The sequence below is a fragment of the Habropoda laboriosa genome, unplaced genomic scaffold, assembly GCF_001263275.1.
Source record: "Habropoda laboriosa isolate 0110345459 unplaced genomic scaffold, ASM126327v1 scaffold41, whole genome shotgun sequence".
NCBI lineage: Eukaryota > Metazoa > Arthropoda > Insecta > Hymenoptera > Apidae > Habropoda > Habropoda laboriosa.
Window position 1 is genome coordinate 293,734 of NW_017100164.1, and position 22,690 is coordinate 316,423.

Sequence of the window (22,690 nt, forward strand, 5' to 3'; positions counted from 1 at the left end):
ATCCCGGCTGCCTCTTTTACCCGCGATAAACCAGTTCCTGTGTGTTTCGTCTCTGTGCTCCGTTCTTCTTCGCCGATTCCTACCAAACCTTAAGCTCGAGATCCAACGAGGATCGAGCGACAACAAGTGTCCTCTGCACCCGAGCTAATCTCGAAACCAGAGCCAACCTGTTCACTCTACACGATCGACAACCAAGTTTTCATCTGGTACACTTTCGAAAATCTCGTCTGGAGGGATAATAAACAGAGTGTTGGAAGCGCGGGTAGGCCAGGCAGGACGCCGTTCGATACGCTCCATAGAGGAGCCTGTTGATACTCCCCGTACTATGTCGGCCGCAAGATGAACGAAACCCTAGAAATCCAGCGTAACACGGGGAAGTACACGTCGGGAGTACTCGGATCTCTGGCTCGGTGATGATTACTCAAAAGAAAAAAAGAAGAGACTTTTGAAAAACCGACAACAATCCGAAAGAATGAATTCTCTCCAACCCTCGTTCTGTTGCGACAAAACTGTGACATTGGTTCGAGCAGAAAAGTCATTCTAAAAGGCAAAGAAAAATAAGAAAGTATCATACTGATAAGGTTGAGTCAGGGGTTAAGCACCGGTTGGATCAGCGGGGGGAATGCACAGGATGATGCCCGAGCGTGGTAGTGGGGGTGTGGCCCGACACCGACGCGAACACCTACGTAGAAACGCAGCGACGGGCCGTGCTATCACGAAATAGCTGGTGAGGTAGAGGCAGAGTGGAATATTGGAAGGTGTGTGTGCCGCGACGCGGCGCTGTCGTCGTCGCCAGCGCGGTTGCACCGCCACCACCACCGCGCAGCGGCCACCCCTCTCGCAGCTGCCCGGTTGGTTTACGTTTGTGACAGTGAGCGGTGACAGCCGAGCGAGCAGTCGTCAGTGCGCCGTCGTGCCGTGCGTAGCGACGTATCTGTGTGGCGTGCGCCTAACGTGAAATCTCTGTCCCGCGTGCTCTGGCAGGTCCGACCACAGCTGTCAAACGCGCGATCGCAACTTACCGAGACGGGACAGTTGTTATTGTTGTTGTCCCCTACATATTCCAGCCGGTTCGTCGACACCGCTGTCGATAATTATCGTCACCCTTGTTTGATAATATTCTCCTCTGTATAAAGTGTTTTCCTTTTTTCTCTTTCACGTGCTTTCTTCGTTGTTATCGGTTAATCGATATGATCGAGAAAGAAGTTGTTTTCACCGAGTGAAATCAACGAAGAAGAAGAGAGATTGTTTTGGTTTTTCTCGTAATTGGAAAAATGTTGAACGTCCCGAAGGCTACCCTTGCGAAGATATCGACCAGCGGATCGCGACGTGCAGTTTACCTCGCGATCGACACAACGTTGTACACGTAATCCCTGGCCTAGCCAGTGCGTCGTTCCCACGAATCGAAACGAGGAGAGTCGAAAGGAGGGAAAATTTTTATTCGGGTGTTTGGTTACGTAAAACGAAGATGACCGAGTTAGCCAAAGAAGCGTTCGCGTCGCGGAATTATCGTCTCGCCGTGGAGATGTACGAGCGTAGTTTGAAGCAGCAAGCGCCCAGTTTCGAGGTGCTTGTAGGTTATGGAGATTCTCTGGCGAAGTGTGGCAGAATCAGGGAGTCCATCGGTGTTTACTCGAGGTGTTTGGCGGTGGGCACCGTGCCACAGGAGAGATTGAAACACCTGGCGAACGCGTTGTTGGACGAATTGTCGGGTGCAGCGACCACGGCTACCAGTTCGAGGAGGAAGATCGAGACGTCGTTCGCGTGCCCTTTGTGCGAGGGTACGCTGTGTCAACCGGTGACCACGAACTGCGGTCACACTTACTGTAAGAATTGCGCGGACCCGGGGAAGAGCTGTCGCGTGTGCGGGCAGAAGATCGTAGCTGTGGGTGAGACGAATGTGCTGGTGCAGAGACTGGTGGAAAAGTGGTGGCCACGCGAGGCAGAGGCCAGCAGGGCGAGACACGAGGGTGACATTCTGATGAAGGAGGGCCACCTGGGTCAGGCACTCGAGAGGTACAACCTCGCTGTTCATCTTGGTGAGTGGTCCATATTTTTTTACGAATCTTGGATCCATTGTTTTTCGATACACTTGGGAATCTTCTGTATCTTTGGAAGAATCTTAGATCTGCTTGGGACTGTTCTGTGCTTTGGTCGAATCTTGGATCTATATTTTTTCGATCCACTTGGGAATATTCTACATTTTGTTCGAATTTTCGATCTACATTTCTTGGATCCACTTGGAACATTCTGTATTTTTTTTTCGAATTTTGGATCCACTTCGGAATGTTCTATATTTCTCTTTTCTTCGTGCGAAGTATAATCCTTTATTGGACTCATTTGAGAAACAACAAAAGCGCGGCTAATTCAATTTACGTGTATTTTGGAAAAATATAATTTCCAAAAGAATTGAAGTATCGACCTAGTTTTATTTTGTATAAGTAATTAATAGCTCGACACGGTTAATTCGTCAAATCAGTTCTCCGACGTAGGAAAATCTCGAAAATTATAGCGCGCTGTAGGGCACTTTTATTTAAAAGGTGTTAGCATTCGTATTATGCTATTGTACGATATCTTTATCACGGTTGAGCCACTCGGAAGCCAAAGTGACTACCTCCGTAAAACCAAATTCATGAAATTTCTCTTACTTATGAAAAATCAAGCGCCAAGTATGTGCTTCGATACTATATTTGGAAAAATACCAAAAAGTGTAATTAATCATTTTGGCTTCCGAGTGGCTCGGTTAAAAGTAGGGAGAAATTTGAAACTTGCAATGTTACAACGTACCAATTTCTCGAAACTAAACGTCACACATGTGTGAAAACAAAATATCACTCAAGGTGTCGTCCAATTTTTACGGACGTTCCACTGTTCCCAGAACTCGAGGAGATCAGGATTTACCGATTCCTCCGCGTGATCGTTGATTCCACAGAAACTACGGGCCGTTACGTACACGTTCTCTCTCTCCGGAAGAGGTATTTCTGGTCCCGATTTAAAAAGAGCGATTTTTCAGTCTTACCGGAGGAGAAGTAGCGCAGCATGCTAGGGGGACGCGTCTCGATTTAGCCTCGGTGTCGCCTCGATCGTCCTTTGTTTCCCTTTTTTATGCAACCGACCGCGGTGAAACGCGCGATTTGCGTACGGAAAAGTGTAGCCGTGCTACTACTAAATTCTCACCAGGGATTACAAAGTAGTTACATAAAGATCATTACGAAACAACGAATCCGGATAACGTTGCGAACCGCAGGAGATCGAATTAATTTTGCGCGTAGCCGTGATTTCAAAGATAGACACCCGACGTCTCGAGCCTTGGAATACGAACGATTATCGTCGACGTTGCTCGGAAAAAATTGTTCAAGTTCTCTCTGTCAACGAACCACGATTTTAAATCGACGGAAAAAAGAAAGAAAAGAAACAAACGATATATCATGAATGGTATTTCGAACGTGTGTATTTTACTACGTGCTCAATCTCTGGATAATGTTATCTGTCAAAGAAAGCTTTTTACGCAGCTGAAACGCGTTCTACGTTTTTACAAACAACGCCGTAAATCATATGCACTTCGGCCTGGCCTCTTTGTCTCGCGTATGAAACACTGGCGTGCCGTGCGTTGTCCGTTACTTTGTTCCTTAAATTCATCGACTGTCGGAATTTTTGCCCGATCTTTTTTTTTATGTTTTTGCTGATTTGGGTTTCGGTGGACGAAGGAGGTTCTGTGGGGAAAATTTTTGAGGGAAAGGAGTTGATACAGCGTTAACACTAGATTTACTAGAATTTCACGAGGAAAATTACTGTTGCGTCGCCATGCACGTGAGGAAACCTCGGCCTGACGGATTATCATCATAAAATTCTCACCAAACTCACATCGGCCCGCAATAAACCTCCAAAAAACCTCGCGAACCTCCTCTCTCCATAGCCGATGCTCTTTTCTGCCAGGGCGACGACTCCACGGGTCGTTCTCTAACCAAGCGCCTGGAGTCTCTCGCTCTCGCAGTGACACCCAACCCAGCCAAACACATTACCACGCAAAATTCGAATTACTCGCTAATACAATATCTCCAATCAACATTTGTAAATTCAGTCTCAAATAAAATTCTCTAAATTATCGGATCTTAATTCGAACCACCAAAAGAGATCAATTTCTCTGTTGGGCAGCAAACCCTAGGGTGTAAGCGGGATTTACGACCTCGCGAAATTCTTACCGAAAGAATTGCATTTGTAAGTTAATAGCGTGTATGTTGTTTTTTGAAGAATCCGTGCGGTCCGTAGAGATAGGTAATAAGAAATGTCCGTAAACCTAGTGTTAACACTCTCTAAGGAAAAATTGATGGAGAACGGAAATTGGAAAGACCCCAAATATGCAGGTATTATTTAACACTAATCGTACCGACACTTTATTATACCTATTCTTACCGTAGGCGGTCAAATGACCAACTACGGAACAATCATATTTTTCCGAAAAGAATACAGGCGATTGTTAATTGAATATAGGAGACAGCGCAGAAAATAGTCTTCAGATAATGACATTTTTAAGAAGAGCGGGAAAAAACTGATGCACGGTTTTAAATGAAGTTTTGAAACCGGTCGTTTGACCAGGCGTGGTGCGTTTAGTGTTAAGAAATTAAAGGAACTAATGTATGCACGTGTAATTTAACGTAATTGAAAAAGAAGACCGCGTATAATTATATTACATAAATCGCGCTAGAACTACACCCGTCCCTCAATTTACGCGAGTATTTGTTTTACGCGGCAAATTTACCTCAATTTACGCGGTCAGATATGTACATACATATCTTCCTATAAGTTTTAAAATTGACACTTTTATACAGTCAGTATTGTGAGATCGGTTGGCGGAACGCGTGACGCAGAAAGAAACTTTGTCGCGTTAGGCTCGCACAAGGCGTTGTCTTTGGCCGCTGGGCCGTAGTGCGGAAGCGAATGTTGGACGTTGAGAGGACGACATTGTTACTATACTGTTTAGATTTATAATTTATATTTTTAAAATTTTAACCCAGTCGTGTCTAACAAACTTTCAATCACGCGAAAGAAGAGAAAGTCGATGTCTTTGGACATGAAAATGAAAATTTTGAATCGACTTGAAGAAGGAGGAAAACCTACAGCGAAAAACTTTTACTATCTTTTATTTCCAATATTTTTCCTTTTGTACCGACAGACTCGATTTACGCGATTTTTATTCGCGTAAATCAAATCCACGTGGAACGGATATTCGCGTAAATTGTGGGACGGGTGTATTTCAATATTCGTTAACGAGAGAATTCACTAAAAAAAGTGTCGATTTTTGCGTTTGAAAACGTAGAAACACACAAAGTGGTTCTTGAATATTTTGTTCGATTAAAATATGTAACGTTTAAAAATTTTCGAAATTTTAACACGCAATGTCATTCTGTTTCCAAAAGAAAGCTTTCTAAAATTCTGAGCTGTCGTTGTAGGGTTGGAACGCGAGTAAAGAAAGATTTCTACGGGCAATTTAACTTGCAACGAATCATCTAGAAGCGCATTCTCGTTGCGTGGATGAATGTGATTCCTGTTCTTCTGTCCCCCCAGGTGGGTTTTAATCGCTCCGGTTCGATTCCTGGTTAACGACCTCGTTGCAGCTGGAGTACCGATTCCTTTGTCCAGACATCCAGACGTTCGAATCGTCTCTTAGGCCTGTTTCTATTTTTTAATCCGTGACGCTACGCCGCGATCGTCGCAGGCCCTCACTTTCGAGACAATCGACCGTGTTTCTGGAATGCTTGCGATTCTCTTGTGTATCCTCTGGAATGTTCCTAAACGAGACACGGCAATTTTATTGCCGAATTTCGACGTTTGTGATGTAGTGGTTGAGAATTTCTTCAAGTTGAATCGTTTTGTTTTCGACGAATTGGAAGGAGAAAATGTTGCGTAAAAACAAAAATTCAATAAAAATTACAGTGTTGAATATTTATTAATTGTGATTGAAATTTATTTGGAATTACAGTATCCTTTGCTTCGTGTCTTGAGAATCTGTGTTTTTAAGTATCCTTCTGGATCTTTTTAAAAACCTATTGCTTCAAAGATCGTAATTCTATTTTAAAAACAAAATTTCATTCAATAGTAACAACTTTGTTATAGAATACTATATTTCTTCCGTAAATAACGAGCGTGGGAATAGAATGCGACGATGTTTAAGAAGCTACAGAATATTAACCCTACTGCGTTCTTCGTTTTAACTGTACACTTAAGACTTTTGGGTGAAAAAGGACCCAAGACCTTATGTTCCACAATTTTTGCTTCCAACGCGATATACGAACCTAGACAATAAACGTTTAAAATAACGTTAAGAAACGTAAACTTGATAACAGCAAAGATGACTAAAAATATAAAAAGGCGGTGGGTCAAAAAAGACCCGAAGACCGCTCAAGGGTTAAAGTTAAGTTGAAACGAAACACTTTTGTTCAAAAAATAGCTATACATTAATTATTCAATAATTTTTTGAAAATAACATCGTCCAAGTGACCTCTTTAACAGCGATTACAATCTCGCAATCGAATTAGAAGAATCTCCATTACTCGTCGCAGTCGAACTAATCTACAATTAACAATTCACACCATGCAACTCTTCTGTTATAAACAAAAGTCTCTCATTCGTCCCGCAACAACTCTTCAAAAATCGTCAGAATCCAGCAAGTCACCGTCGATCAATTCCACTTCTCCGACGAGAAATTTCCAAGCGGAGACCGGTCCGGACAATTAATCAACAAACAGATCGTTCCTTCACGCTCCATTTACCCGAAACGAAGAGACTCGCGATGGATCGCGGAGAAACACTGGAAGAGAAGTTCCTGCCGCGAGATAAAGCGGCGGTTGCAGCCGGCAGGTAAAGCGATTCTCTCGATCCCGGTGGAAAGAATAACTGAATCGATCGCATTCCTTCTTCTCCCCCTTCGTTGCATGCCGAGTGCACCGAACGCGGACTCTCGCGCGTGGAAAGGGAGGCGGCTGCGTTCGAACGCGAAGACGACGACGTCGGTAAGTTCACGGCCAGTCTGAGGCGGTTCTTATATAACGCTTCTAGAGAGAAAGAGAATCAGAGAGAGAGAGAGAGAGAAGGAGAGAGAAATGTCGGGAGTGCCGAGAGGCCGGATTATTCCGAACAGCGGCCCGTTCGGCGGGACACGGTGCATGTACCGCGAACACACAAAGACCTTCTGCCGCGAACTGGAAGTCGTCACGGAAAATCTAACGCGTCGGTCCACAAGCGTTAGAGGCATTCCGCGTGAAATTGTGTAGAATTGCGGTTGTAGTCGGCGACTTTTGTCAAACTCGCGGGATTTGTCGATACCCTTGAGAGACGAAACTGTGGGAAATTTTAGATTTCCAGGTTTCTTCTATCTCAGAATTGCGATCGCAGACTTTTTCAAACTTGCAGGATTTGTTTATATCCTTGAGAGACGGAACTGTGTAAAATTTTAGACTTCTAGGTTTTCTCTATCCCAGATTATACTTACGTATAAACATACCGACCAAATTTCATCGGAAAAAACTGGGACACTCTGCCTTCTTTCTGTTAGTTTTAAAAAAGTTTATAAATTCTTTGATTTACTACTCTCTTATGGCAAAGAATTTGCGTGTGCAAAGGGTCAACCCCTTTGTCTTGCAATAACGAATCAGATTTGTGGTAGAGATTTTGGCGAGGGTGTGACAAAAATAGTTGTGTCAGTAACGGAGATTAACTTTCATTCTAAATTTAGTTTTCTTACGGTGATCGAAACTCGGGACATGATTATTAGGCGTAGAAATGAATTCTTTCCGATTGGATTGTATGTAATTGATTCAAAGACACTAAGTTTCTAACGCGACGATATTCGCAGGCTGCGAGAAAAATGGCAAAAGGCCATCAATAATAATGGAAATTCTTTCGGCGAGTGATTGGTTTCATCGTTTTTAAGTGAAACTTTGATCGTACCCGAAAGTCGGAAAGAATTCATTTCTACGAGAAAAATTCTACTTAACCCTCTATGGGCCCGTGTAACTTTCAAGTCACGTACTAATATATCGATATTTTATTAAATAATTGAACTTTCTTCCACAAAATGGCATAAACGTCTTGTTGTACAATGTCTCCTTATCAACCAGTAACTTTCTTGATAACCGTTGTTACTTCAAAGTTACAATATGTATTCGTTACGATAAAATTGTCGAAACTGCTGAATTCACTGTTATTCCGCATTTATAGGTCGATTTTTGCTAATTTTACGTTACATAAATTCTTTTACAGTCAAGAAAAATATTCGGCCCATAGAGGGTTAAGTATTGTTTATAACATTTTAACGCTGAAAGTAAACTAAGAATTCACGTTTAACCCTTCCGGTACTTGAACAAAACATGATATTAACTTACTTTCCTTTACAGACGCTACGATCTGTCGATAAATAACAAATTCTTAAAAAAATAATTCGCTCACGAAAGGGTTAAACCTATTACTACTGTCGTATACCTCTCTCCTATCTTTCATTAGTTTTTAGTCATCCTAACGTTAGTCACCCCGAAACCTAGACCTCCACATCATCCTTTACTTTTACTCATCGCTGAACCTAGACCTCACCGCCTCTCCCTACATTCACCTCTGAGACCAACCCCTACTCTCGTACTTACCGAACCTATATCTAGAAACCTTTTCCGTCGAAACAGCAGATTATTGTCTAGTGGTCTTCACGCACCGAACGTCACCGAACTGTCTAATAAAGTCGAATAGTACTACGCGCAGAACAGCTCCCTTATTTCGCCCCAGTTTCCGTCAGGCTCTCCTACCGCGTACCTATTGAATATAATAAACCAACGCAAGGAATCGCGAGCCGCGGAATACTACACTATGATGAAAAAGGTGGGGAATTCATTTCATTCAAAGTTTCGTGTCAGACGTTCGCGTTGTATCGGATGAATCTATTCTCAAACTACCGTATTATACAAGGGTTACTTAAATATTTTGTTACGTACTTAATGTCTCTTAGACAAAATTTTAGAACGAATTTAGAAAGATCGGAATATTTAATTAAGAAAAAGTAAAATTGAATTCTTGACGTCTCGAGTGTTTGGCTCTCACGTACTTACACCAATTCACTCGACTGATGAATGGAAGAAACGTCTTTTGTTACTTAGGAAAAGATTTACATACATTGACCAGCGTGTTAAATGGTTACTTCGTATAACTTAACAATAGTATTACGCATTACGGAACAATAGAAGGAATAATGAGTCAGTGAGAAATTGTGCAAAGGGTATGATCTAGCTTAAACCAGCTGCAAAGAGGGGAAAAGAGAAAAAAGACAAATTAAGTAAAACACTCGTCACTAACTTTCAAAATTAAAGAAAAACAGCAACAATGGAACCAAACAAAAATTCAGCGCTACATTCACCTCGATTCTAAAAGCGTAACTTAATTATGGATGTTTCGTTAAATGCTGCAATTGCCAATGACGACGGAACGATCGGTAAAGTGTGAGGAAATCTAGGAAGCACGCGACAGTCTTATATCCTCGAAACGTTGATCATCCACTAAACTTGTAGTGGAGAGAACGAACGATCAAGTATTGTTTTAGCATGATACAGTAATCGAACTTCAGATTTAAAGGATGTTCTTTGTGAACTGTATAAATAGACAGTTTAATACCACTAGGTCTATGATTGATTGTGTAAGTACTACGTGTGAGAACATGCACCGAAGACGAAGTACTCTTGACTTGTTCGTTCCGTCGTGTATTGTATGTACCACACAAATATTTGCATTTCAACAAAAAAATAAGTTCCCATAAGCGTGGCTGTGTGTGTAGTGGTTGAGTATAATAGTACGATGTGCGAAACAAGGTTCTGCGCAAGATTTCTCTGTGAAAAAAACTATTTACGATGTATCAGATTCTTTTTTTTTTTTTTTTGTAGAAAACAGTGCAACAATTTGTTCTCTGATTGAATTTTTATTGCTTCGTTATTCCTCTTTAATTAAGAAAAAAAAGTGAGAAGAAAATAACTCTATTTTCCTATTTGTGTCTTTTGTAATTTACTTAAATAGATTACATTTTTCTGTAAATTCAGAGGTGAATTTTAGGAATCAGAGGAAATTTAGAGGAAAATTTGAAGAATTTCTCTACTCTTTCTCTGTTAACCCGTTTTGTCTGCGTCGAAAGGATTAATTAACGAAGTCTTCGCGCATTCGTTAAAATTATTTCATTCGTTAACACCTGGCAATTCGCACACAGTGAAATCGAATAAATACCTTGTTCGGTTTTTTAAACGTCGCTTCGCAGTCGAGGGAAAAAGAGACAGCGTGCGCCGGTAATTTATGGTAATTGTTTGCGCTTAAAGGGAAGAGAAAAACTACGGTGATTCATCTTGCATAGACGTATTTGTTGCCTTTTGAAAGAAGGTGTTGCGAGGAGAAAAAAATCGAGATATCGAATGTAATTATCCGTCTTATCGTGCGTTCGAATAATTGGACAGCTCTGTTGGAAAAAAGGAAATACGAGGTGAAGTATTATCCAACAATTTACAGAATTATTCAAGCGACATATTATTAAAATTTAAATCAGGAATTCCCGAGGTACTCGGATTACTCCTAGACACCTGACGTGTATTATCATAATGATATCGTTTTTAACCAGTGATTAATTTTCATATTTCTAAGAAACTTGTAGACGAGATCAGATGCGAAGAAACTTTACTAGAAAAATAGATTCCACTCTTTTATGAATTGTTTTTAGAGTAACTTTGTCCACTCTTTCTTCGTTAACCCTTTCTTTTCCATATTCATGAAATCGTTTCGTAATTCGTGTACCACTCAGTTATACCGCGAAGGGATAAACTAATTAAATAATCAATTACTTAACTATATAAAATACGTTAGTTTTTCTTTTCTCTGCTACTTCTATTTAAAGAAAATCGCACACTATCGTCATTTATGTATCATCAGATGCAACGGAATGCGGGGTTTAATCGTTGGTGATTCTTATTTTTCTACGATCGTACACGGGACCTTCTGTGTAAAACGTAATCCGCGATGACGAAGATAACGAGGACGATCTCGGCAAGGACGATTAGTCACGAAGCATGGGATTACGTGTTATCGCGGCTACGCGTCATTGTTCCCCGTAATCGTTTGCCAACGGTATCAGAAAGAGTCGTTCCACGTCTTACCGCGGAATACCACCGTGAGAAAATGTGGGAAGAGCATCTGTCGTTACTCGATCAAGCTACGTTTCAACAGGACTTCTTGCTCTCCTGAGCGAAACATTGAAAGTGACTAACGTTCTTTTACCAGCTTTGCTCTTTTAAATATTCATGAACTCGCGAATCGTTAGATGTACAAGAGTTGAAAAGAAGAATTGGAAGAATTAGAAATTTAAAGAATTACTTGGAAAATTTAGTTGATTATCGTTACGTTTAATTCTGTTTGTTCGAATAGTATATTGGAAAATAGAGTTGATTGTGAAAGTGTGTCACGTGATAATGATATTCGTTTGTCCAAATTGAGAGTACAAAATTGATAGAAATGTGATTCTTCTTACCAACACATTTATGTGTGTCAACTTAGCAGACGCGTAATCTTTCTGTCCTCTAGAGCACTAATCTCTAGCAAAGCGCATTAAGAGATACTGGTTGACCAAATTCGTTAGTCGGTGTATCTCTGAAACTTGCGTTGCATAATGCAGTGACCAAGTTGTAGATGTGTGCTCGACGTAAGATAGAATTATTCTAATGAGCGTAAAAAATAAGAAAAGAAACGTTTCGACGAATTACTAAATATGTCCAATTTCCAGAAATAATTAAAAGAAGCAGAAAAATTCGTAGAATCCATATACTAGCTTCTAAAAGTTTTCTCGTTACTTCATCTTGTATTTTACTAAGGATTCATGGAAGGCAATGTGATACTCGTATAATGTACTCTGCTTTCTGGTCGCAATTTATAGCCGAAAGATTCTTTAGATCAAATTTCGAATTTTCAGAAATAATTAGAGGACGCAGAAGAATTCGCTCAAATTAAATTAACGATTAATCGTTCGCCTTGGCTATTCGTAGTTTCGATATTTGTGATAATTAAGAAATTCACCGTACTTCTCTTGTCATATCTTGATTTATGATACTATGTGTGTGACGTTAAAGGGTTACAATATCTTACGAAATAAAATTTTATCATTTTATTTTCAAATTAAATTTTGAACTTTTACTTTAGAAGAATTCCAAATTTTCAGACCTTAAGAATACATCTCCATGGTTTATCTCCAGCATAAACCAGATTCACAGTTTCAATATCACTGTTAAGGCGTATCCTGTAGCCGGATTTATGGCAGCGAGTCAAGTGGTCGCCGTCGCAGGCAAATATCGCTTTCTCAAAACATCACAAGTGTTTATTGCGTTGCCTGCGACACTTGGTCCCTAGGACCACACCCTGCCATAAATCCTGGAGTCTCCGAACGGAAAATAGAAAAGTGGTCCACGACTTTTGCCAACGTCGATGGGCCACTTGACTTTAACAAAGCCTAGGAAAGCGGAGATTCCACAGGATTCCCACGCATCCGTCCACCGAACACTTTTTCCGGTCGTTGTCTACCCCACCTTAAGATAACGCGCCAAGGGCGAAATGGAGGGAGGTTGCGATGCACCGGAGTAAACTGATTGGTGATCTAGAAAAGGAAAAATCACCAATCGGGGTGTTTTTAGGAAATTAGGAGTCTTCGTCGAGGGAAACCGCAGAGACTCCAAAAAGAAACACTTTGCAACCCGCAAGAGAAACACCTCTCACTTCGCAGTAGAATTTATATCTTGAATTAGTTGTAGAAAAATAGAAACTTAGTGTTTCAATCAAGAAACTGGTCCTTCGAAGCCTTAGACCATTAGTCGGCACGCACGTGCAAAAACCGGCAAAGCTTGAACGATCGAAAGATCAACCGCAAGCCCTACAATCACTTGAAATAAAAGAAAAGTGAAAATGCACAAATAACATAAAATAAGTAGTCAAAGTTACAATTCAAATTTAATAGAATTGTATTTATTACATGATTCACACCATAAGCACACCTCCTAATTCCAAAGCAAAGGGTTACGCTCTCGAAAAATAGGAAATTTCCAGACCTTAAAAATACACCTATCTTCAGCATAAACCAGAACCTCCCCTTGAGATAACTCAACAGACGAACACCACTCGAGGCAACGTGAATCCACGCAACAATGTGCAGGTATTATTTCGAGTGGTGTGTCAAGCCAGAAATATGCCAGATTCTATAAAAGGAGCTTTCCGTTGTATACCCAGCGATGCCGAACAGCCGCCGCCGATGTAACGCATTTTTAATTTATTCCCGAGGCGCGCACAGGACGCGGCTAATGGCCCACGGTCGAACATTCAGAGTACGGTGATATTACGCTGGACAGGGGCATCCGCGGTGTGTGCAGTCGGGGAATATGAAAATTACGTAAGCGTGTCGGCGACGCAGAAACTAAATTTAAAGAAGCAAAAACGAATCGTAGCGTGGCCAGAGCAGTCCATGGAGCCATCTGCGAGTACCTGGTACCCTGAACACGCTTATTTGCTCAGTTACACCTGCAACCGTCCCACCTGGCCTTTAAGCCAGTTACGCAGACTTTAATTTCCCACTGTGGCAGGCCGGTGAACGCGCTCGCTCGTCTTCTCAGATGTTGCGTGTTCTTCGAATCAATTTCAATTTAGTCCCTGGTGTGTAGCTGCACGAGGTCTTGCGAGGAGAACGCTGTTTTTTAATTTTTTTTTCGTTCCTGATTCATCGAAGCAGATTATTTTGTGAGATTGAAAAATTTGTTTTTAAGGATATTTTGGTTTTTCCTTTTGTTAGTTTTACTCGTAAACCAAACAAAAACTAATCTCTTATTCTCTTGATGAACGGAGATACCGTTTCTCACACTGTTTATGTGAGTAAGGTGATAACGCACCCCTGTTAGATGAGGTCATCGGTGCCTCGTGTCACCGGCTCTGCGTGCCCGGTAGAGTTAGTCCTCTCAAGACATTAATAACAGAAGGAAGTCACTTCCGATGCGTAGAGGAATAAAATATCCAAGTACTAAAAGCTGAAGCAGTTTATTTAAAACCCATTTTTCCCAACATCTTTATTTATGCATTTATTTAACGTTTGAGTCGCATCGACTGCCAATATTGTCGCGAATACTAAATGTGAAAATTAGAAAAAAAAACCGTACAGTGTCTTTGAATGCCACCGATTCACAAATGATGGAAAATTTTGGAAAATGGGAATGAAAATTTGGAATATTTCGCTGTGACGTGGACAATGTTAGAATATCGTTTATATTCCTGTTAATATTACGTTTTCTCCTTTCTTCACTTTGTCTTGGAGCAGTCAAGAATTATACGGATAGTACCACATTGCACATTTTCTTAATCCAAGTAGATGTATCACTTTAGTGTGCCCTGATTATTATATTCTCTAATTACAGGAAAGTTCGAAAATCACGATGATCTTAATAGAAGCGTTAATTTGTCATTATGTAATCGATAATGGTAGAATGGTTGGATAATTCTTTATCTAAATGACTTTATCTGAGGTTCTCAGAAGTACACTAATAAATCAGATACGAGTAAACGAAAGTTTAGTTGAATAGGAAGTAAACGATAGGTTGTATACTATTACATTATCTGTTGAAATGGTTTCTTTTATCGATTAACAAGGTATTCCGTATCTCAGAATTTCTCACGTTACGCTGCAAATTGAAATGATTCGCGAGACTCTTATCCTGTTAACAATAAAATCTTCGTTACGTCATTGAAATTTGCGTAATTATCTCGGAATTATTTGGAACAATTGATCGGAATGAACAATTGACATAAATAGTCAGAGTTCGTTGAACCTCGGATATATCTTTAAAACATTCCCGTTTAATACACGTCGTTATTCCAATTAATCACGCTGTTTATCTACTAATCGTGTGAATGGCAAAAGGGTAATTAGACTCGCGTGTAATTTTCATTAAAAAGAGCTTAATTACCATTTACATTTCAACGCGGAGAAGAAAGAACGTTCTGCGAGAGAATTGGAATTCTAATTAAAATGGGAGCCATTTGCATACAAATCCAGCGCGGACGTTCCTTCAAGGAAGGCCATTGTCTCTCTCTCTCTCTCTGTCCCTTCTCGTTTGCCACCGGAGAAGAATGATCGATGGTTATTAGATCGACGAAGAGAAATTGTCCGCGAATTCCACGGAGGCAGGCGTAACAAGACGACGCATTTCCCAAGCGTGACCATTGTCTTGCGAGTATTTTCGAGTCGCGGTATCCCGTTTCTGCAAAGCGGGCTATAATTATCGTTCGAGTGCAAGCTGTACTTTACGTAGCATGTTCGATGACAAATACGAGCGCCGGGGAAAAGTGTGTTTTTAATACTGGAAAACGTGCAATTCCGTTTCGAGAAAATAGTGGGAAATGTAGGCAATTTAGTATGTTCGAGCGAATAGAAGGTTGATTCGTTTCTTTTGCAGTGGAGTTAATCCTTATTTTAAACTATAAACTTTTATTGGACACAAGGAAGGTTCGCTTTTCTACTTGATGGTAAGAGCACTGTCTACAGACTGAGAATCCTCCTACTAATATTGCCTACGACCCCGCTTGGGACCGAAGGTCCTTTTGTCACGTATCATAAACATTTAGATCTTCACTAAACAGAGGTGGTAATGCTAAAACGGATTTCTCCGAACGTATACAAAAGTAATATATACTTCCTAGTAAGGCGTTAGATTCATTTTTGTTATATCTAACTGACTGATAAATCTAACAACTTGATGGATCTGAAGGCTATGAAAGGACCGTAAATGTAAAATTTTAGCTTCGGACATTCACCTGTTTGGAAGAGGCATTCTCTGCTATTCAGAGCGATATCCCAAAATATAATAATTGTAGAAAAATGAATCAGGTCAACGGCGATGGGCGAGAGATGACCATCGCAGGCAAAAATTTCAGTACGAACGATGTTAAGTTTGTCGCGAAAAATTTGAGCAATAAATTCGTCTCATTTTATTAATAAAAATAGAGAGATACTATTGAGCGTAAATAAGCATAACAATTCTAACTTTAATATTTTGTTGTATAACTAATTCCTTAGTAGTCGAAATATTTTCCCATACTTCTTTAAGTACAAAAAGCATCGAGGCATTTTATTAATTAGCTACAAATGAGAAATGCGCACATGGTGTTCAATTTTCTATCTTACAATTACTCACTTTATTTTCTATTTTCTTATGCTAACTTATTTTACCTTACGAACTGCTTAAAGTTGAAACGCTCACAACTCAGAATGAATCATTTGTACCTGCAGTCCACTCTGTATTCGTGAGAATGAGAGTGTCGACGGGTACGCGTAGTTCTTAGCTTGGTATCCTTTTGCAAAAGTGAGAATTTTCTTTGGAAAAGGATACCAATTACCAGGTCCCACCACGAGGAGGTGACTACGCAAGGGACCCGACAAAAACACATGCCCTACTGGCAGCTCTCTATCTTCAGAGACACGCGTTTCTCATTTGTAGCAAAAGGAATTTTATCGAAAATTCTTAATGGGAAAAATTCGCGAAAGAACCAACGAGCCTACACGATGTAATTATTCTACGAATATCGCGCGCTATTCGTAGACAAGTACGTCGTGAAAAAGCTCGAAGGAACTGAGCGATCGAGAATTGATACTCGCGAGAAGATTATTATTCTATGGTCAGTATCGACGATAGTCAAAATGCAGAAGGTATTTTGTTAATTGTGCTAGAAATGAGTCGCGTATCTCTGTAAGAAAGCGCTCACATGGTATTCGGTACAATTTTCTATCTTAGAATTACTTATTTTATTTTACGAACTAGTTAAAATTAAAACGCACGCATCCCACGACGTGTAAAATATCTTCCAACTTATTTTATCTTATGAATTACTTAAAGTTAAGATTCGCTTGGTTCTCAACTCAAGGCAAAATTCTTTTTCGAATGGGAGAAAATTGAACTCTTATGTGAGCTCGAAATATTTACCTAAATCGATCATCGAAAAAACGTACAACTCCCTAAACACAGACCACAGAGGTGGACATTGTTAAATAGATTTTATTCCTACCCTGAACCTTATCAGTACTCTCGGTACTTTTTATCTCGTCAGAATTGGCAACAATAGGCTTTGAGAACTGATCTCTACGATCAAGAACGCCCAGGCAATTTATTTTCATTTTATTTAGTAAGGAAAACCGCGAATTTATTACAATTTTTACAAAATTTCGCTGGAACACTGAAACAGAATATAAATTAGATTGACAAGATAAATAATTCATACGACTCACCATTCGTAACCTTTGAGATACCCTTAGTGACCCATTTCAGTCCTCCCAGCCTTCGATTTTGACCCACAATTCACTTGGAAGCTTCTTTCAGACCCATGAAACTTTTGCAATTCCCTCAGTGGACCATTGAATTCCCCTCAGCCTTAAATTTTCATCCCACCAGTGGCCCACAATGATAGATTGAAAGACCCAAAGCCAATGCCCAAGACCCACCAGACTTGGAAAGCTGTGAAAGGGTGACGCGCGAAAAGTGGAGTACGAATCGCGATTTATTTTCATTTTCAGGGATTTTGTTTAGTACCCGAAACCGCGAATTTTTATTATCCTCCATATTTTCCTGTAGTTGATTTTAGTTGGGACATTTAGCAAAAATTCAAAAAAGAAAAGAGAAAAGAAACGCAAAAATGGAAAAAGGGACGAAGCTATTTATCAAACGCGACGCGACGTGATAAATTCTCGTATCGATCGAAAGTAAATGGGAAAATTGACTCTAAATTGAATTAACGCGGTATACTACTTTGATACTCTAATAATGGGAGGGCGTTTGCACCATTAGTGCAGTAGAGTCCATCCAGTTCTTCTTTGACCTCTTGGTAGTTCAGCTTCGACATGCACATGCACACACATATATAACCAACCACCAAACCCTCAAAAAATTCACTCACAATTCGCAGATTAAGCAGCTGGGCTCTGCAACGTAGATTTGGCTGCCTGGCTGCATTGCCTCCTTCCTTCCTTCCTTCCTTCCATCCTCTCAGATCGTCATCCTTCCGCAAATCATTCCAGTTCCTCGTCGTTGATTCCCCAAGACTCAGACTCAGAAAATGTGAGTCACTGTGGAATGGACGACGCGAAAAGTATTTCGAAACGCGATTTATTTAAGAGGGGAAACCGCGATATTATATTATTCTCGATTTTTAGAATCAAGTTAACTTTAAATAGAATAAACGTGAAAAAAGAAAAGAGATATGAAATAAACGCGATGTATATAAAGCAAAAGAATAAACCGCGAATTAATGTTTTTTCCCGAATCTCTAACGCAAGTAAATTTGAAGGAGGGTATCGATTAAACGCGTAAAAATATTCAATATAAAGCGAACTAGGGATGAAGCTATTATAATACTCAATGCAACGACTCTAGTATTTACTAAAATTCAAAAATTCTCGTATATATTCCGAAAACCGATTTTTAATTGCGAAACACTACTGAGACGGTTTAATTTGGGGCAGCCAGCTCATATTTGAGCTGGCAATACACAATACAACTAACTACTAAACCAAATCACCAAAAAAAAAAAACCCATTTTTGTAACTCACCGTTCGCTGATTAAGCAGCTCAGCTCTGTAACGTGGATTTGACTGCATTTCTTCCTTCCTTCCTCTCAGATTGTCATCCTTCCTTCCTCTCAGATCATTCCAGTCCCCCGCCGTTCATGTTCCAAGACTCACAGACTCACAATATGTGAGTCACTGTGGAGTGGACGACGCGAAAAATACTTCGAAACGCGATTTATTCAGAAAGGGAGAAACCGCGGATTTTAATATTAAACTAAACTTTCATAGAACGCGAATGAAAAATTGAAAGAAAGTGTAAAATAAACGCGGTATGTAAATTGAAAGAAAAGAACAAACGCGAATTCGTATCTTTTTCGATTCTAGAGTATAAGAAAATTTGAATAAAATACGCGACGAGAATTGGGGAGAAGCATAAGTTAAACGCGTAAAAATATTCAATAATAAACGAACTAGGGATGAAGCTATTATTTGAATACGCGATGCACTGACTCTAGTATTTACTAAAATTCAAAAATTCTCATATAAATTCCGAAAATAGATTATTAATTACGGTAAACTACTGAGACGGTTTAATTTAGGGTGGGCATAGTGCACGAGTGTAGTGCACTCGTTTCAAATCAGCTCGCAATATACAATAATAAATCAACTAACTACTTAACGTGCAATTCATGCAATTCCTTGGATACCTGTGAAGGTAATCACAGTTTAGAAAATAACAATTCATAAAACAAATTCAAAATCAATTCAATAGCACAGAAAATATTTCAAAACATTGGAAAAATAAAGATAAATTAGCAAAACTGAAAGAAAATGAAATAATTTCACATTAATTTCGACAGCTGAAACGTCCAAATTTTCATTAGCAAAATCTCAGATTCCTATTCGACAAGTATGAAGAACAACGATGGCTAAAATTCAAATGTTTATTTCCCTAAACCTTCAAAATAATTTCGAAATATTTTATTCGAAGCGGAGTATTCCAAGTCAGTATCGATAATTGAAGAAATTATTTGATTGTATTTAAAAGAACCGAAAGGAGAATATTTAAAGTCTGATATTAAATGTCTAGCAAGTACCAGTAATTGGTAAAATGATTTATATTTGTTTTAAAAGGAAAATTTCTAATAGGTATTAGTTAAAATGAATTATTATTCAGTCTATTGTATTGAAATTCTAATTGATTCTAATGTATACAAGTGTTACAAGAAGGCTGAGTGTGTACAGGGTGGACACTGACTCTAGTATTTACTAAAATTCAAAAATTCTCGTATAAATTCCGAAAATAGATTATTAATTACGGTAAACTACTGAGACGGTTTAATTAAGGGTGGGCATGGTGCTGCTTTAGTTTGAAATGATTTATAAACACATAATTAACAGAGGAAAAACCGTGAAACGGCAAAACGTCTACATTCTAATTGTTATAACATGTAAACAGAACTTTAAATTTAGTGTAAACAGAAAAAATATATAATACAATTTATTTCACGGTATTGCAACAAATAAACGTTGAATCAATATTTAATTCGTATAAAAACAATTATTTAACGTAATAATTTTACCTTCACTATGGCTATTTTTAATCTACGACCACAGGTCAACCTGATTTCTAATCCTTACGAACTTTAAATTCAGTCTAAACTGAGAAAATATATAATACAATTTATTTCACGGTATTGCAACAAACAAACGTTGAATAGATTCTTAATTCGTATAGAAACATTTATTTAAAATAATAATTTCACCTTCACTATGGCTATTTTAAATTTACGACCAAGGGTCAACCTGATTTTTAATCCTCCGAACTTGATTTCACAACGAGAAAGTAATAAGATCGTTGAAACGTACTTATTTGTCAAAGAAACTTGCAAAAATGTATAAATAATAATATGTAATGTTTTAACAAATTTTTGGAAGTATAAATTAATAATAAAATTGTGAAAATTAATAAATTATACGTTATTATAACATTAATAGAATTATGACTAAACCGAAGTTCGAAGTCGAGTATTTAAAGTCTGATATTACGTGCCTAGCGAGTGCCGGTAATTGTTAAAATTTGTTTAATAATTAGTAATAGAAATTCTAATTGATTCTAATGTATACAAGTGTTACAAGAAGGCTGAGTGTGTACAGGGTGGACATAGACTAGCTAGTAGCCCCCGACCACTCTATTCACATCTCAGAACCTTCAGGTCAAAATACGCCGCGAAGTGTCTAGGGCCCAGTATAAAGGGTAAATGATTTCGCGGGACATCGGCGGGTCCTTATATACCTGCGGTACCCTCTCCCCAAAGTCATTAGCAAAATCGTCGGTTAGGTCAGGCGGGAAATTTTCGCGGGAGATTTTCGGTTTTACCGTTCTCGTTACTTACTCGTGGTTAAATTAATTTCGTAGGGATTAAAAATCAGGCTGACCCGTGGTCATCGATTGAAAATAACCATAGTGAAGGAAAAATTCATTATGTTAAATAATGTTTTATGTATATTAGAAGTTTATTTAAGATTTATCGGCTGTAATACCGTGAAATAATTTATATAGTAAATTTTCTCTGGTTATACTAAATTTAATGTTTGTAACCGTTAGAAATCAGGGTCACCTGTGATTATTAACTGAAAATAAATATAGGAAAGGTAAAGTTTGTACTGTTAATTTTGAGATATTAATCGTGGGATTTATTTAAAATTTTCTGTAAGGTAGAATGAGTGTTACTTGTTATTTTTCCATTTTTCTTGAAGATTTTTCCTGAAAGCATAACTTTACAATTCACTTTCGTGTGGAAATAACGGTTTCTGTTCTCTCAGAAGCCGGGATACAAATTTTTGCTAATAAACATTCCAAAATGACCATCAAACGTGACAGAATTCGAAAAGGAAAGGAAACCGTTGATATTATAGAACAAGTTTTAAGAAATACTCGTTTTCCTTAGAATTTTCATTTGTAAACAGGGACTTTTGCAATTTTCTTCGCGATTCCCACAATTGCAATTTTTTTCCAAATTCTGGTACACGTCGTCTAGTATACCAATCCTTCTAGCTTCTAAAAAAACACGAACTCGAGTCGTTTGGCCCAGTTTGAGAAAAGTTACACTGTTCTAAATAATGTTCGAATCGTTTTGCGATCGACTGTATATGGAGAAAGATAATCTGTGTCAAAGAACAAATTGAATTTCACCGATGATCAATAGTAATCTAATATTTCATGAGAAAATCAATAATATTGTGTTCACAATGTATTGTCCAGATTCAATTTCAATATTGATTCGCTCTATTTGGAACAGATATACTGAGAACATGTACAGTCATTGATGAATTATTATTCACCGATAAAATACATATATGTATGTATCACGAACTATTGAGTTCATCACGAGAAATTTTTTAATTCGTTTCAAAGAGGAGCGTAATTCCACTTGAAAACAAATCGTTGATCTTGATCGCTCTGAAGAACATTATCTTCGCTCTTTTCGTCTTGCATTTCTAAATAGTGGATCCAACATTTTGATCGAATTAATAAAAAAGGAGAACATTTAAATTAAACACAGAATTGTTCATAATTTTCTACATAATACGTTCCATTTTTAGTACAATTTTACTAACATTTATTAACAAATTTAGTGTACAAATTTCCTCGTAAAAATTCAATTTCCATGCAAGAAATCATACGAAAGTGCAGCTCGTGATTTTCTTTCTTCCTCTTAAATGACTGAAGAATCTAAATTGTTTTCTTTGCACAATCTCTACACGATATGTTCCATTTTTGGTACAATTCTACTAAAATTTATTCTACACAAATTTTGTTACACAAAATACAGTATACAAATTTCCTCATAAAAATTCAATTTCCACGTAAGAAATCATGCAGCTCGTGATTTTCCTGCTTTCTTCTAAACGGCTGCAGAAACTGTACCATTCCGTGAAGGTGTACGCTCAGGATTATTATGTAATAACAATATTGAACGGTTTCGTTTATCATACATGCACGGTCCTTCTCGTTCCCTCTGTTTTCTCTCTCCTATCTTTCACGATAAGCGTCACAGGAATACTACGCCCCTCCCACGGACTTTGTTACGCGCA

General features: G+C 38.8%; 1 protein-coding gene across 1 annotated transcript in view; it reads left to right on the forward strand.

The window, feature by feature from the left end:
• The first annotated feature begins 1,468 nt into the window (after window positions 1–1,468).
• Window positions 1,469–22,690, forward strand: part of LOC108578563 (LON peptidase N-terminal domain and RING finger protein 3) — a 94,543-nt gene continuing 73,321 nt past the window's right edge. Inside the window, 1 exon segment of the mRNA XM_017941927.1 lies at window positions 1,469–2,039. Within this exon segment, the coding sequence (XP_017797416.1) occupies window positions 1,469–2,039 (571 nt within the window).